Genomic DNA, 18,548 nt, shown 5'->3' on the forward strand with positions numbered 1-18,548 from the left:
TTTATATCTATAACATCGGATTGATAACTGATAACAGTATTTGCTAACCACTAACAAATATATAGTTACTAAAAAAATTACAAGTAAACACGTAAATTTAACCGTTTGATAAATCTAAGTAAATAGGTAGGTGGAAATTTAACAATAAACTAGTTTTTAAGGGGAATTCTAAGACCCGATCTTCCTCTCAACTTCTCGGAGACTTATATTGACGTCATCGAATTATTATTACGTAAACCGGCGCAAGCGCATATGGTAATTTCCTCTCCTATGACATCATCGCAGACGAACACAAGTTGATATTTGACTTTGATTTTTTTAATAATCAAAAAGTTTGATTTATTGAAATAATTTATTTCGAATTTTTAAATTAATTTTTAAGAGTAATTAAGAAAGGGATTTAATTAATTAAATTTTACAAAGGTAAGTTTACTCGTTTTAAAATAATCGGTGATAGGTCGACGTAAACAAATGCCGTGTTCTGTAACGTGTTTAAATTAATTTTTTTGAATGTTTTTATGGAAGATTTTATTTTTATTTCACTTCTATTATAATTAGTGTAATTAACAAGTCGTTTACGTCAGTTAATATTGTTTTAATATGTAATTATATGTCAATTTCGTCACGTGATTTGGCTTTGACCCAGCGTGACATGTGGTTCCTGATACAGTATTTTTTATTTATAACTTAATTTTAAAATGCTATCTACATCGTTTTTCAAAAAGGCACGTAAACAACGTAACAGCTGATATTAAAGATGTTTTTAACATATTCCTCAATTATTTTTTTTTAAATTCGAAAAAATATATCTATTTCTTTGACACGTGACACCAGAGTTTAGTGTTCTAAACTAAATATTACAGGAAAATATGTATTTAATAAAGTGTTTCCTTGTTAAATTTATCCAAACATGACATTTCTTCCTCATAATCCATTTTCAGTTTACTTAAAAAAATTAATTATAAAGTTAATTAATTAAAACTGATGTAATTTTGAATAGATAATGCCTAATAATGAATTCTCATTAAGTTAATAACCTCTTAGATAAGATTTATAATAGATACACTGTAATTATTCTACTATATCCTGTTGTATTAGAGATAAATGAAATTATATGTAAATTTATTAGCAATTAACAAAAATAGAATTTATGTTTGTGTACTTAATATCATATTAAGGCTGATTTATAATTAATAAACTATAACAAATTCGTCCTTTTTTCCCCTTTTATGTTTCATTCTTTATTTGAAAAATTATTTCGAGTATTAACTTTTTGTTGGACTTTACCGTTGGATTTAAAATTAATGAAGTAGTCATTTGAAATTGAATAAAATATGTAAGAACTTAATTATAAATTTTATAAATAGTTTAGCATATGGATAAGAAATTTATTAAATTTTTTAACTGTAAAATTGATTTGGAAAAACTGAATAAAGTCTAAGCAATTAGCTACAACTCCAAAGTTTATATTTTAGTAAAATATATTTGATAATATACTATAAATATATAAGTCAGTTAAAAATAGTATAGTTGTTCATTCTTTTCTTAGAAATTATGATATTTTCTTTATTTGCAACAAATTTTTTACTAATTTATTTACTTTTTCAGATTCAAAACATTACTAATCTATACTTTAAGAACCATTTTTGTAGCATATTCAAATAACATAGTAACTGTAGTTTGTAATTTTGTTCTTTTTTTCACTTTATTATTATTATTACTTGTATGCTTTATAAATGAGACAATTTCATTAGATTTTATACAAAATTCTTTAGAAAATTAAAAGTGTATGTCAGATCTTAATATTCTAGAATGGCATTTTTCAACCTGGGAGTCGCGGTGATATTAAAGGGGGGGGTCGTAAAACAATAATGAAATCATTTTATGAGAAAAAAATCATTTATTATAAACTTATAAACATTTTACTTACAATAAGTACGTATGTAAAGAAAAGAAAGTAATGTGATGGTTGCAGTTGTTTACATTTATAATTACAATCAAAATTCAATTAGTAATAGTAAGGCTTACTGTTATTATTCCTTTGGGTGGGGGTCGCGAAATATTAATTTTATTTATATTTACTATTTGGGGGTTGCAGAGTTAAGAAGATTGAGAATCGCTGTTTTAGAATAAACTATTTGCTAATTTGAAACTGTTTTATAACACCTGTAACTAAAAATTTAAAATCTGAAGATAGCAAAAAATTGACAAAAATATTTGTTTTTCTACAAATAAAAAGTTTATTAGTATAAAGAGTCAAACTTTATTATTATACTTAATTCATTCTTTAAGATGTGATTCAGCTATTAATTGTTATTGATTTATTGTAACAGAAGAGAAAATATTTTTCTGAAGATTTTAAACAATAATTTTAATGCTATATATGAGTACATTTTTTAAGTAGATGCTGTTTAATAATATACATATAAATGTAGCAAGATATTCAAAATAGTTTATTTATATAGTACTTGGTAGTATCAAAGCATTAAGTAGTGATTCATTTATTCAATACATTGTTATAGCTTTATAGATATTGAATATTGTTTGGAATGTTAGAGATTCTATGAGATAACAGTCAAAATTAATGGCAGATTCAAGAAGATGGCAAAGCTGTTAACAATTAGTCAAATCATTTGTGATTAGTGATGTAATATATCTATAAAACTGGATAAGATTCCAAAAATAAAAGAGAAAATGCCTTTTTAATTCCAGTAATTAGTTTTTAATAGAATAAAAACATTTTTGACCTCAATTAATAGGTCTTTCTAAGTTAGAACATAAATAAGTTAACTGAATCAAATATAATTATTATTTTAATTTGTATATACACTTTTATTTTATTTTTATTCTTTACTATTTTATTTTTAAGTTTCTTTTTGCTATTATTTTTGTTTTTTTTCCTTATTGGTTTCAGTTGTGTTTGAAGCTTCTAAATATTCTATTTATTTTGAAATTTTATTTACATTTGATTTAGTTAAATTATTTGTGTTCTAACTGAGAAAGAATCAATATCAAAAACATTTTTATTCCATTAAAAACATATTTGCTTGAATTAAAGTGACTTTTTCTTTCATTTGTGATTCTAAAACTATACCATAAAGATCCATATATACTAGTCATAGATATTTATTGTTTTAATTTCGATATTCCATGCACGGGCATTAAAAGATGTTATTATACGTTAACTATTAATATTTTGATTTTATGATTTTTTTTTCCACAAATTCTAAATATTTTCCTGAATATCATAGATGAAAAAAATCTATTATAGTTAGGAAAATATTTACCATTGAGGAATACATAGTAACCTATTTAAAAGCAGATTCCAGAGTTTAGTCTAGATAATATTCAGTAAAATCTTTGAAAAAAATAATAAATTTTAAATGTAGTAAGATAAAACTATTCAATTCATATCTCTTAGGTAGGCCCATAAATTATTTTAAAACTAATAATTTTTTATAACTCTAGATTTATAGTGTAAAGAAAGATGCGATGAAATACTTAAATTAAATATCATTGAATAAATTTTTAATGTTCTTTTAATAAAATGCAAAAATATTTCATTGGCTTCATTTCTTACCATAATAAATGAATAAACATGATTTTCAAAATTTATTTGCTAACTGAGAATTGATCCTATTTCACAAAACTAACAACACTGAGATATTTAAGAAATTTAATAGAGAAATATTCTTCATCATCCTATCTAAAAATACATTTCACTATGCATTGTTAATGAAAACAGTTTTTCAATTTCAATTTGTCTTTTTTTTTTATAAACTTAAAGTTTAATAAAAATCCATAAAAAGATTTTTATAAATATTTTTAGTAAATGTCATCAATAGTCATTTTCCAATTACTCAACTTGCATAATTACCAGATCTCCACCCTGTGGTTAATTGTATAAAATGTATTTTTAAATAAGCTTGATTCAATTCACAATTACAAAAGTTTATCAAATACGTCGGCAGCTTTTTGTTCGTTTTATCGAGATTCTGAAAGATATAACTATAACATTGAAGAGTGTAGAACTATTAATGTTCAACACATGATGGGCACAAAATATTTATTCATGTAAAAAATTCAAAATAAAAAAGTAAATTCTTAATGATGCTTGATAATTGGTCATAATATTGCATGGAATTAGTAATTGATTTGCATTATTGTGAAAAATTAGGTATTTAAAAAATTGTTTAAAACACAAGAAACGTCTTCTACTATCAACACTGCAGTGAGTAACACAAAGTCACTGACAAAAAAACCTTTTACAGTGTTGTATACGACACTGTAAAAAATTGTTTATGATTCTTTTTAATGAAAATTTTAGCTATTAAATTTTCATTAGATTCAAAACGTAATCTTTATAGTTATTAAAAAAATTATCAAAAATTATTTATCTTAATCTTTAGTGTTTTACTTGATAGATGATTTTTATTTATAATTTTTATATTTTTATAAAATTATTACAATAAGGTGATATATAAAAATAAATTATAGTTTTAAAAAACAAGTATTTCATTGTACTCAAAAGAAATAAATGATGTTTTCCTTGAAATTTTTCCATTTCTTTACAAAATTAAACAATTTAATTGAAATTTTGTCTATAAGAGACATTCACTGCCTTTTTATTTTTCTTTTACAAAAAATATTAATGAGAAGTAATTTTATTTCTGTTGAGAACTGGAAAATGTTGGGTTTTTTGAATTAATATGTAAAATAATTTTTTTAATGTTTATTTTATTTAATTCACAGCATACAATATTGAATAGAATGGATGTTTTGCAACCATTAGAAATGGACATTTTGCAAAAGGTAATGTGATATTTTTATTATTAATATCCAGTAGCATGCATTATACATATTTTAGAAAACTGAAAAAATGTTTTTTTCAAAGATTTTTTACTACTTTAAGGAAAATTATTCAACAATATACAGTTGTTATGTATAAATCATTTCAACTGTTTTACTATTTAAAAAGATATAAAGGTACTAGTACTTTATATAAAAACATTACTTCTACATCATGTCTGTTTTTACTTTGACATTGTCAGATTTTTTTATTCATTAGAATTTACATATGGAATTAAATATATAAATTTTAGAAAGAATTAAAATGGAATTTCTAATCCGATAAACATTAAGAAATGTAGATATTCGCTTTTATTGACATTTCTTGTGAAATTTGATTTTAAGAGATAGGTGCTTCTAGGATTCTGGATTTTACTGTTTCTTTAACATCCAAATTATGATGGATATTTGAAATATTAATGTAACTAATCATTAAGAATATGTTTTCTTCTAAAATGTTATTAGTGATGATACAGATATCAAGCTAAATAAATATCCAAAATTATTATTAAATTTTCAACAATTAATATATTCAAAATACAATTTCATTACTTAATAGTGATATAAATTTTCTAGATACAAGTTATTTATTTCATTGAAAATAATATACCAGAAACTCTGTATAGGACATTTCAACTGTATTCATTGTTTCACTTGCTGTAGTTTTCATAATTTTGTCATAATTATTTTAATATCTTTGAAATTGTCATAAAATTATGTGGGACGCACGTTCTAACCTAACCTAACCTAACCTATTCTAATAATTTGGTTGCTAATAATTATGGTAATTTATTAGAATAGGTTAGGTTAGGTTAAGTTAGAACATGCATCCCACTGTTTCCTTGCTGAAATCAGAGACAAGCTGCCATTTTGTATACCTAGGGTAATATTAACCATGATTTGAAACAGTAGACTGATTCTATCTAAAACTTATCGAATCTTAAGCTGGAACTATCGTATAATAAAGAAAATTCACTCTTTTTTCACACTTTTTAGCAGTAACTGTTTAATAAATGCTTTCAGCCTTATTCAGGGGCCTGTGTCAGGTTTAGCTGATATGAAATCAAACATCTATAGTGAGTTCTTTATTGCCTAAAACTGCCAAACTGATTAATTTGACCACAGTTTATTACTACTGTGTGTATAATTGATATAACTGTGTTGTTTCTTAACAATATATCAGGGAAAGGCTAACAAAAATGTTCTCTTACTAAATAGTTTACATTAATCTGTTTTCATTGCAAATGATTATCAAAAACCAAAAACAATATTATTGTATAATAACATGAAGTATTAAGTTTTTATCTATGAAATGGTAAAAATATTTGGTGAAAACAAGTTCTAGAAGACAGCCAGTACAATCCTTTTATAACATTCTTGACCTTGCTGCTATTAAAATATGCATTTATAATTTACAAAGAACTAACTGAAAAACACCATGAAAATACGAGACTACTTATTATATCTTTCAAAACAATTATCCAAACAGTTTACAAATTTAAGAAAATAGAACAAAATCTCTAAATATATATCTGATCAAGGAACTATCAAACGATGAAAAATAAATAGCAGCACTTATCAAATGAAAAATGAGAAAATAAAACCATGGATATATGCAAACAAACTAAAAAGTTTGTGAAAAATATACTGCTGCAACACAAAAAAATTGTATTTCCAACTGTTCTAAACATAAAACTATATAAATGAAAGTGTTTAAGAATAGTTTATGCCATTTCATTATTGTAATTTCATATTAAATTTTATATATAAGTTTTTTATAAATGGAAACTTTTTATAAAATTTTTTTATTTACATAAACTAATGATCAACAACAGTGGTTATAGTTAGTTCACAAATCTGATGATTCTAGTGTTTATTCATTACAATGCATTACCTATTCCCTTTAGACCAAAACAAGAGAAATGTACCAATTAAAATGTTTTATTATTAAAGTAGTATAAAATTGTTATTTTAGTACTTAAAGTAATAATTTCATACTTTAATTCAAATTTTCAAGTAATTGTTTTTGTATAGCCTAATTATAAAGAAGCTGATATTGGTGATAAAGTATATTCTTACAGTAATAATGCATATTGTATATCTACACACACACACACACACACACCACACACACACACACACACACACAATATATATATTTCATATATATTTCAATATATATATTTGTATATTATATATATTGAAATTTGCAACTTAATAATAATTATATATATATATATAATTATTATTAAGTTGCAAATTTCAATCTCAACATATAGTAGTGCCTATTGCTATGCTGGACTAAAGTCAAGGCATAGCTACCCAAACAAGTTAACATTATGTTGTTGTGTGTTCCTGTCTGGAAATTTCGTAACAGTATGATGTGTTCAATATTGTGGCTTTCTGTAGTATCATCTATATGTTTTTATTAAGGTTTAATGTTTCTAGACTTTTGTGTAGTATATGTGGTATGATACCAGTAGAAGAGAGGAAAATAGACACAATAAATATGCTATTCATCTTCCACAGTTGTATTATTTCTTGCATGAGTGGAGTGTAGTTGTTGATTTTTTCAATGTGAGCATTTTTCATGTTATGAGTGTTTGGAATGGAGATGTCTATTATATAAGCAAACTCATTGCAATTGTTTATTGTGATGAATTGCTTTATTTGTGATTATGGCTCTGTCATAGTATATTTTGTGTGTCATTCTCTAATATTGACTATGGAATATATTTGCAGTATGTACCTGGGTGTTTAATAATCTGTGTTTGTGTGCAAGCTCTTGGTGTATTATATTTGCTATTTGATTTGATTATGAATATGTAAATAATTTGTTTGTGCTAAGAGCTTGCAACCAGAGGTTATATGTTGTATTATTTCTTGCAGAATATGGCATTTCTGCAAGAGTCATTTGTGAGTGATGTATCTTTTAGAATGTTTTGTGTAGTTTTCAGTGTTTATGATCTGATCTTGAATGGCAACCATAAATCCCTCTGTTTCTGTAAACATGCAGTCCCTAGTCAGCCAGTTGTTTGATGCAGTTTTGTCAATTTAGTCCTGCCAGGAGTGGGTAATTTGTGCACCTGCTGCCTTCCTTGGATGTGGTAGCTATTTCTCAGGCTCCCTCTCCAGAATCGAATCCTGATTCCCTGTTACCTGTAATGACCATGATAGGCACATAACCTATCACTGAAAATTGATAAGGCAGACACTTGAATGATACTGATTATGTCATAGGCATGCCTGCCACAAAGTGCCATTTGGGCCCATGATTGCTTAATGGTGTCTATGTTATTTATGCATTGAGCTATGTCCAGGTGGTCAGAGTGTAAGTTTAAAGACATAAAACAAAAACTGCACACATATAAACTGGAACTGTAATACTCAAAGAAATAATACACCTAAACACAATTTCCTGCAAACAAGTAAAAAAATTTTACTGTTCGAACGTTTTCAGCTACACTTTATTGGTCTTCACCAGGAATGAGTACAAAAAATGGTTATATCAATCAAATATTGCTGTGTTCTAACTTTTTAAAACTTTCAAAAACATGTTTGAACAAGACTTTACATGACACACAGTTTACATTGTAAATAAAATAAGCAAATTTTTACAATGTATAATGTTAAAATGAAATTATTACTAAAATTAAATTTTATGGCACTCTAAATAATATTTCCAGGCCTATGGTACTGGCTTAAAGACTTGTTTCTATTGTCTGCCAGAGTTATAGCTTTATGCAATCTTGATGTTTTTTTATAGAAAACTCCCACAGTGTCGAAATTTTGTTTATAGTGAAGGTTATCAATTGTGGTGAACACGCGGACAAACAATACAATACAAGGTTGTACACAATAAAATATTTTATTAACTGTTCTTGCGGCTACACTAGATTCTTTAGGATTCCAACTATGCAACACCAATATATACAAGATTGCTGTGATAGATCTTTGTGTGAACAAAGGAGGGTGACATGTTTTCACAACAATGGTTCTTTCCTGTTGAGATATTTTCCTGAAATATTATAACTAACTAAAACTACCTTATATTCTAAAGGAGAAATAAAGAAGGAAAGGATGAGATGAGGGGTAAGAATAATAAGAAAAAAAAGAGAGTGCTGGTGGGGTACCCAGGTTTTCCTTTTGTTTGGTCTTCACTCTTCTCAAAATGGAGACTTGTGCCGAATTCAGTTTTCACCATCTTTTTTTCCCTTTTTTACTATCTCTGATCTGATGGTTCCTAAGTATTCACCAAACTTTCGATTTTAGTGTCCGTCTATTTCAGTCGTTTCCCTGCAGACGACCTAAGATCTCCTGTACATCTCACTCAGCAACGATGACCTGGAATTTTTCCTTTTTCCATCTGCTTCTTCTGAACACTAGCTCAAGAATGGTTATCTCTCTCACCGACTCGCCTCAGGGTTTTTACACACTATTATTTTTCAGTGTAATTCTCTGAAAATGTGTTCCCACCAGCAGGAAGGAAAGACCATTAGAAAGTTTGAGAAAAGATATGGAACAAAAGACTAAGGAAACTTAATATTAGGCTTAACACTAAAGACATATATACAAAATCATGGAGTATGGTCACACAATATTAGTCAAGCCATGGCCACCTTCTTTATGAGGAACAGTTAGTCTTTCTGTGGATGATTTTGGGTGACATTGTTTATGCTTAGTAAATATAGTTTTTGTTTTCCTTTGGAGTTACTTGAGATCTGTGCATGTCCAGTTTATTACTCCAAAAGAATGATGAGTACAGGGACAACATATGTATTATTAGCTTTAATAGTATTTTTTGTATTTAGGTGTGTTCTTAGTATTGCAGTTAATCTGTTCTGGTATTTGAGTGTTAATTTTTGCTTTTCTGTGCATGTTCTGTAAGTTTGACCTGTTGGAATCCTAAACATTTGTAAAACTTGTCTTCTTCCATGGACATAATAATATCTCCATCTCTGAGTACAAAGTCTCCTTTCTTTAGAACTCCTTTTTCAATGTAGAGTATTTTGCATTTTTCTAGACCAAACTCCATTTGTATATCATTTGAATATGTGTCTGTAGATTACAAGAGATGCAGCTGATTCTGTGTGGATGTATAAAGTTTAATATTGTTCATGTACTGTATATGAGGTGTGATAATGTGAACAGTGTTGTTTTGTTGTGTTTGATATTGTAACCATATTGTGTTTTGTTTAATGTGTTAGATTAGGTACAAGGCAGAATCAAAGAGGACTCAAGGAATCTTCTTGAAAAATTAGTTGATATGAAATCAGTTTAACCCATAATGGCCATTTCATAGCAATGTTATATGTATCTCAAGGAATGTGCTCTATATTTTCAGAAAATACTTTTATTAATTTAAGTACCATCAGTGACAGAATGGATAAAACCACTGAACACTTGTAGTTAGTTGAGGGAATGTGCTGGATGTAATCGCTTATAGTATTGCTTGGAAGTGCCAAGCTTATTGTTATGAAAGGAGAAGCACTCAAGAAAAATTTTGACTTTAATTAGGGTGCCATAGCTTTTACTCAGCACAACATCTTTTATATCTTGGATGTTTTATTTTAGATATCAATCTTTTTTTTACTAATTTGACTAAATAATTTTTTCACTGCTTTTCTATTGGTTTCAAGTTACAGTGGACCCCCGATATAACTCGCATGTTGGGTGGGAAACAACACCCACATTATAAGGTGAACCGCATTATACCAAGCGGCATGGTGGTGACACAATAAATTTACTCAGAACGATTTGAGCTATATACTGAAACATCCCATCAACTACATACATATTACGTATTTTAATAAAAAAACCAATTTATTTTTTAAGTGTTTTATTAAAAGTCACATAACATAGTTATACATCTTAGTAAGTACATACTGTATATGTATTATTTTATTTATGTATATAAGGCACACTTGAAAATACAGTACTGTATGTAAAAACAAACGCTATCTATAACTTGACTAAAATCTATGTATTCGACATCATTTCAATTACAAAACATTGCTTAAAAAAGTGAGTAATTTCTGTTTGTTTGCTTTTTGATAACTTTTGTATCATTTCCCTTTTAAAGATGCTAATTGCAACAATCTGACACTGTTAATATTTTCTTGTGATTCAGCCAATTTTATAACAGTTTCCATGGGTGTTATCGCTTCTTTGGTCGTTGGCGGTATATCAGCTATCCCACTGGCACTTTCTTCATCATCTTCTGTTTCTTCTTGACAATCTTTGTCACCACAAATGGATTCGATAATCATTTCATCAGTCATATTCTGACAAATATCTTCTCTAGCATCCACATCTAACCAATCAGTTAAAGAATCATTAGTTATTTCTGGCTCATTCAACATTTCCCGGACATGAAAAATTTCAGCCTGAATGAAGATATTATCTGAAGCTCAATCTGAATGTGCTGTGGTTTGGTCAAGATCAACTTGATTATTAGATTCATTTAATTTTTTCCAACAGTTTCTAATTGTAATTAGAAAAGCCTTACTGTCCTTAAAAAATTAATTATTATTTATAGTCGTCTACGTGGACGTTATTTATTAATAGGACCTTGTACTGGTGTATTGGCACAGTAATGAGAGTTAATTCAGAAAAATTTCTTTATTTTATCACCTGTAGTAGCAATATCCGTATTGTACTACGGATATTGCTACTACAGGTGATAAAATAAAGAAATTTTCCTGAATTAACTCTCATTACTGTGCCAATACACCAGTACAAGGTCCTATTAATAAATAACGTCCACGTAGACGACTATAAATAATAGTTTCTAATTGTCTCTGATGTGATTGCCTGCCAGGCAAGTCCAATACTGTAGGACACGTCTTTGAGATCCATTTTTTTAAAAATATGTTGATGTCAATGTCTAATGCTAATAATGACTTCATCATTTCTCTTTGGTAATTTGTTTTGAAAGCACTAATAATGCCTTGATCTAAGGGTTGTATAAGAGCAGTAGTATTTTTTGGAAGATACATTACTTTTATTTTACCATCGTCAGACACAAGGTTATCAGCTGGTGGATGAGCTGGAAAATTATCTAAGAGAAGCAAAGCTTTTGGATCTAGGCTCAATCCTGTCAGAAATTTTTGCATAGAGGGAACAAAGGAATTGTGAAATCAGTCATGAAATATGTTAGAAGTCATCCAAGCGTTTATCTGTTTTTATAAACAACTGGCAGAGATTTTATATTGATTGACTTGAAACGTTGTAGGTTTTCACTTTTACCTATAATGAGTGGCATCATCTTGTGATTACCAGCTTTACACAAAATAAAGCTGTTTTCCTTTCTTTGCTTAGTTTTAATCCTGCCTTTTGTGGGTTACTTTTTAAATCTAAGGTTTTACTTGGCAACTTTCTGTAATATAATGCAGTCTCATCACAGTTATAAACTTGTGCATCAGTATACCTTCTTTCTTAATGGAAATTGTGAACTTTTGAAAAATTCTGCAGCGCCTTCAATATCACTAGACTTTGCTTCACCAGAAATGGAAATTTGGAAGATGCCATGTCGTTTTTGCCAATTCCACAACCAACCATCAGAAGCCTTAAAATCTCCTGCTTTTAAGCTTACATGGAATTTTTCAGCCTGCAACTTTAAAGCAGTTCCAGATACGGGAATACCTTCACTTCTTTTTTGCACAAACCATGCATAGAGGCAATCGTCAACATTTTGATTTTTTCCAAGTCTTGTCTTTTTTCAAGTAAGCCCAGCATCTTGGTCAAGCTTATCAACAAATGATTTCAGTTTTGTCTCCTCTGCCATCCAACCCCTTACAGTTCCTTCAGGTATGCCGTATTCTCTTTTTATGTTTGCTTTTGAAACTCCGCTCTTTACTTTAGCAATAATGTCAAGCTTTTCTTTCACACTGTAAAGCTTTTGTTTTACTCATCATGCATACAATAATTAAACGCTATTCAAAATACATGCAGGAACTCAATACATACACAATTACTCAATATGCAGTAACAATAAAATGCACTACTCACACCGCACAGACCTGTATAAACATGTTTGAGCTTATTGCATTGCAAATATCGCCTGCGCTATAGCGAGCAGCACTATAACCAAGGTCCACTGTATTTTTTTAACATTTTGAATTTGACCTATGGTCTTTCAATAAAATATTAATCTGTATTTTTACATTCCGAGCTGTTATAGAAGGAAAGTATGGTGATTGGTCAAAAATGACCTCCTCTAAGATTTTTACATTTTTGGACTCTGGACCTTGAAACATTGAGAAATGCAAAAAAAAATTTGGGGGTTTTTTCTATATGTATGAATGAATGTTGGTGTGGGGTGACACAATTTTCTTCATTCACTTTAAAACTTAATAACTCTTATGCTTTTCATTGAAAATTTCTGAAATTTTGCAGGAAGGTTTGTGTATTAGAAGGATTGATGCTATTAAATTTTGGTAGTTAAAGGTTGACAAAGTTGGGAGGTAAAAGGGGTTGTATGTCATATCTTGAGTATGGTCAGACTCAATGATGATTTTACTTGTTATTATCATTTACAATCTTTTATAAAACCCATCCATACCCTCAAAATTAAGCTTTTTGTCATTTTACAATGATTAATAGTATAAAAATTTAAAAAAAATCAAATCTCATAACAGATAGTGCAGTTTTTTACTCTTGCTGGGAAAGATATGTAACTTGTTGCTGGATTTTTTATTAAATGAGAAAAGATTGAAATATTTAAAGAAATAAAAATGAATTTAGATAGATTAATTTTTTTACTGTACTTTAACTAATATTTATGACAGCTTAAAAACAAAGAAGAGTTGCATTGAATTGGCATTTATATAATCTTGATCATATTTAACTATAGAGAATGTATAAGAAATCTATTATTAATTTTTATTTTGATATTATACATAGTTAATACATTTTACATCTAATTATAATTCAAATTCAAAATTTATTAAAATGTTTTAGTAGTAGATACAAATAGAAAATAATTAAAGTTCATATTTACTTATATATGAATATATACATAAACATTTTAATACTAATTTTAGTATTAGTTTGATTGATTGATAACTTTGAAAAAAATAATATATTAAGAAATACATTTGTTGTTAGGATAATTATATACTAATACTAAGGTGACCAACCGTCCTCCTTTTGTAAGTTCTGTCCTCCCTTGACACCTGACTGTGAAAAAATAAGTTGCGAAATAAACCTTGACAACGCGCTTTAACATTAAGTCATGGAAAGTTCGACCGACTCAACAACCCACGACTAAAAAAAAAAGGTAAATGGATTCATGCTAGTCAATAGAAACCTATGTGATGATATTGCTTATTCGATATAGCGTTCAAGTTTGTAATTCGATACTGTTTTATAAAACAGTTAAGAAGGGTGACACCCACGGTATGACTTGGGTTGACACCACGATATCTGCCCCGGGTGTCACCCATGCTAGCTACGCCACTGCGCATGCAGAGATTATTATAGTGTATTATTATTGCAATGAATAAAATGTTTCTTTTATTTACAATATTTTTTCCTTCAATTTATGTGTCCTCCTTTTCATTATAAAAAGGTTGGTCACCTTACTAATACAATTTGGAAAATTATATACAAGGTATATAATTTCTTAATTTTCCAAACAGACGTATTAATAGTTTCAGTTTGGAAACTATATAAACTATTTCTGTTAGTAAACATTGCAGTTAATCTGGAAGAAAAAAAACCTCTGTAAATAAACATTAAGTTGGTTTTGCGTATGAAGTTTTACTTTGATGATAAGCTAAATAAGTTTATTTAATAATTACGTAATATTAAAATATATTGTAGAAATTTTTGTTTATCATAAATAAAATTAATTTACAATTTATTTTATATTTTATTATGTTGTTCTACTCAAATTTAAAAATATATATATTGCTCTGTGATTTTTTAGACTGTTATTAGAATATTGTGTAGAGCAGGGGTTCTCGGGAAATATTTTTTATGATCAATTTTAAAATCCTTACATAGAGTGTCAGGTTAAAATCTCAGTCTGTGTTAAATTTAATTCATATTTGTACTATTTATTGTATTTTACTTGTTACCATTATCAATTTATCAAATACAGTATTATATAGATTATAAATCATGATAATTTATAACATTATTCTGTTGTTAATCATATCAATAAAACTTATGATATGCTTGATTTTAGTTTTTATTATAACTGTCTCATAGATGAGAAGATAATTAAAACTTGTTTTCAGTTATACAGTTATGAATAATATTGTAAATATTAAATTCTAAACAAGTTTAGAGATTAAATATACTATTGAAGATATATTTAAAATTTATATCTAAGGTGATTACGAATCAAGATTATCTATGACTTATAATTGACTCATTGGGATTGCATTTATATATGTCAGTTTTAAAACATTAATGAACTCTAAAAAACCAAAGAATATGAAAATTATATAAATGACTTTTATAAATTTAACATATATTTTTAATTTAGAAGAATATAAAATAATGATAATGCATAAATCTAAATAAAAAAGTTTAAATGCTATTTAACAATATGGAAATTTCATTATGAATTGTATTATGTATATTGTGATTAAAATAATAATAATAATAATAATAATAATAATAATAATAATAATAATAAAAACAATAATCTGTAATTAATTAAAATAATCTCTTTATAAAAGAACACATAAAATACACAAAGTTTTTTTTGTGTTAAAATTTGTAATAAAATCTAACCAGCAATAAATATTTTATTTCCAAGCAAACTAGTTTTATTATTAAAAATAGGTAAATTACATAACTAAAAAACACAGTTTTAAATTAAATGTTTTTTATTATTAAATACTGCAGATTTTAAAAAAAATATTATTTCTTAGATTATGTAGCAATTATTTATAAATAAAAGTATAAATAAAAAAGATATTTATATATTTTTTACTTTAAAAATTCAATTTTTATGAAATTAATATTTGTAGGTCATCATTTGCTTTTGAAAACTTAACTTGACTGTTAAGTTTTAAAAAATTAATGTATTAAACTGTTTTACATTTTCTATTTTTTGATAAAAATAAGTCTAGCAATAATTTTAATGAAATGTATTTATAACTGAAGACATACAAATGTAAACTTCTCATCACTGAAATTCTATTCTAAAAGGCGAAGAATCCCTTTGTTGTTCTAAAATATATAAATATTATCCTTTAATGAGCTACTTCAAAATTGAATTTTTTCCTTATATTGTTATACAAATTATGAATATAATTATTTCAAAACACATAATTACGCATACAATAGGCATATGTAATTTTATCTGAAAATTATTATTTGAAATACACGATTCATTTTGCAATAGGCAAAAAAGTTTTCTATTAGCAATTTTTGTCAGCTTATTTTATTTAATAAGTATGCGTGTCTTTTGTATTAATACTTAATTTTTTTATAAGCAAAAGTAATACAGAAAACAAAAACAGAATTTATTTTCATTTTGAACATTATATTTTTTTTTATTTAAAAAAATTTGTAAAAAATTATTTTCTTGTATAAATAAACAAGTCAGTAAGAAAATAGATGTTGAATTTATTTATTTTACCCAATTGTAAAGTAAATAAATTTATCATGAATTTGTATATTCATCTGAAAATTGTTATATATGTTGGTTGTTTTTTTTTTTTCAATCTCCATGGTCCATAAAAAAAAAGACAAGTGTAAATAACAAAATGAATTTATTACCAAAAGTTAAGTACAAACATGGTTACTTAACTTATGGTTACTATATAATCATCATGCTTTTCCATTCCTTTTTCATACATTGTTGCTGCCGACGACTTGAGATGGGCCCTAACATTGTTTTCAAGATCATCGTTAGTCTCAAACATCTGGCCTCCTAGCCACTTTTTTTGTTCAGGAAAGAGGTAGAAGTTGCTCTGCACTAAATTGGGGCTATATGCTGGGTGTTTAAAGATGGTGAAGATTTACACCCAGCTTGGAACTTTTTAATCTGTGAAGACTTCCACCTCTTTCCTGAACTGAAAATGTGGCTAGCAGGGCAGAGGTTTGAGAGTAGTGATGATCTTCAAAACAACGTTGTTAAGGCCATCTCAATTCACTGGCGGCAACATTCTATGACAAAAGGATGGGAAAGCTCATCTACAGATAAGACAAATTCCTCAATCTTCACAGGGATTATGTCGAAAAGTAACCATGTTTGTACCTAACTTTTGGTAATAAATTCATTTTATTATCTACACTTGTCTTTGTTTTAAGGACCATCAAAGCTTGAAAATAAAACTGCCCTCATACATACTATTGTAGTTTTGCTTTGATAATGTCATAACTAAGAAAAATATTAATTTTACAAGGAAAGTGTTTAAAAATTCTAATTGTCTAACAATTGAATACAAGTTGATGACACACATATGATCTCTGATAGGAATCTAATGGAGGTAAAAATATGCCATTTTACATGATAAAAGTACTGTACCTGAGGTGTTTATTTACGCAAAAAAATCAAAATGAGTGTTTTTCTAGTCATGACCACCAGGGCCAGATCATTGCATAGACAAACGAGACAAATGTCTAGGGCCCAGTTTTTTGAAGGGCGCGGTCAAACTGTCTATTTTGAAAAGATTTGTAAATAAGATAGTTTACTTTTCTGAATTTGTAAATAAAGTTTATTTAAGGTTTGTTTTAGTTTTTCACACATTATTTAGTTTTGTTTTATTTATTGTTTTATATTTTTTGTGTGCTCTATTTCTTGTGGGAAAGAGAGAGGGCTCAGTAAGAAAAAAATGTCTAGGGCCCCAAAGTGGTTAATCCGGCCCTGATGACCACTTTTGATAGTGGTCATCAGGGCCAGATTAACCCACTTTGGGGGCCCTAGACATTTTTTGATATATTCATTTCAATGATATATTCTTATTCATATATCATTGCTTTGATGTAACCATCAAAGCAATGATATATGAATAAGAATATATAATTTCCAGCTTTTCAAATGCTGAAAACGTTAATTTAATGAAAAAATAATAATAATAACAACTTTAATTTTTATAAATATCTGCATTAAACAATTTCTAGCAATCCATAATTTTTTCATAATAATTTTTTGAACTTTAAATGAAGCTGGTTAATTTTGTAATGTAGGATAAATTTCGTAATCACAACTTAGTTAATTTACCATAAAATGTACTTAAAAAATTTTGGTATATTTTTGTATCTCAGATAAAAATAACAAAGGAAAAATAATCCTAATCAATCAGATCTGAAATTTTACAGATAACATCAGTTGGCAATGTATTGTTTCTATGAAAAAAATAATTTATTTTTTTATAAAGCATGTATTATAGTTTATTTTTAAATACTACTATAGACTGTAATCAATATATTTTAAAAAATATGAATTATTATATCATTATGTTCAGGTGGAGAAAATGACAATGACAGTGGTTGATGATATAGGTCATAACATTTTTTAAAAGTAATTTATTAAAATGCGAATTTCTAAAAATGGTTATGCTGTATATAGGTCATTGCGTGATTTGTTTTTTGTGTGTATAAAATGTTTTAAAACTGTTCCCTATAAATAAAATTGTAAATATACACAAGCCCTCAATGTAATGAAGAACAAGCGGTATAATTTAAACCCGCTTTATCAATAGGCGCTTTCATAAGTTATTTTAAACTTTTGGCAT

General features: G+C 27.2%; 1 protein-coding gene across 1 annotated transcript in view; it reads left to right on the forward strand.

Moving 5' to 3' along the window:
* Nucleotides 1-276: 276 nt before the first annotated feature.
* The window catches only part of cnc (cap-n-collar), a 58,895-nt gene continuing 40,623 nt past the window's right edge, over nucleotides 277-18,548 (forward strand). Inside the window, exons 1-2 of the mRNA XM_067280325.1 lie at nucleotides 277-423; nucleotides 4,753-4,812. Coding sequence (XP_067136426.1) covers nucleotides 4,771-4,812 — 42 coding nt within the window. The 5' untranslated portion in view covers nucleotides 277-423; nucleotides 4,753-4,770. The remainder of the gene's footprint in view (nucleotides 424-4,752; nucleotides 4,813-18,548) is intronic.

The sequence above is a fragment of the Centruroides vittatus genome, unplaced genomic scaffold (assembly GCF_030686945.1).
Source record: "Centruroides vittatus isolate TY-2023 unplaced genomic scaffold, ASM3068694v2 contig_12, whole genome shotgun sequence".
Classification (NCBI taxonomy): Eukaryota; Metazoa; Arthropoda; class Arachnida; order Scorpiones; family Buthidae; genus Centruroides; species Centruroides vittatus.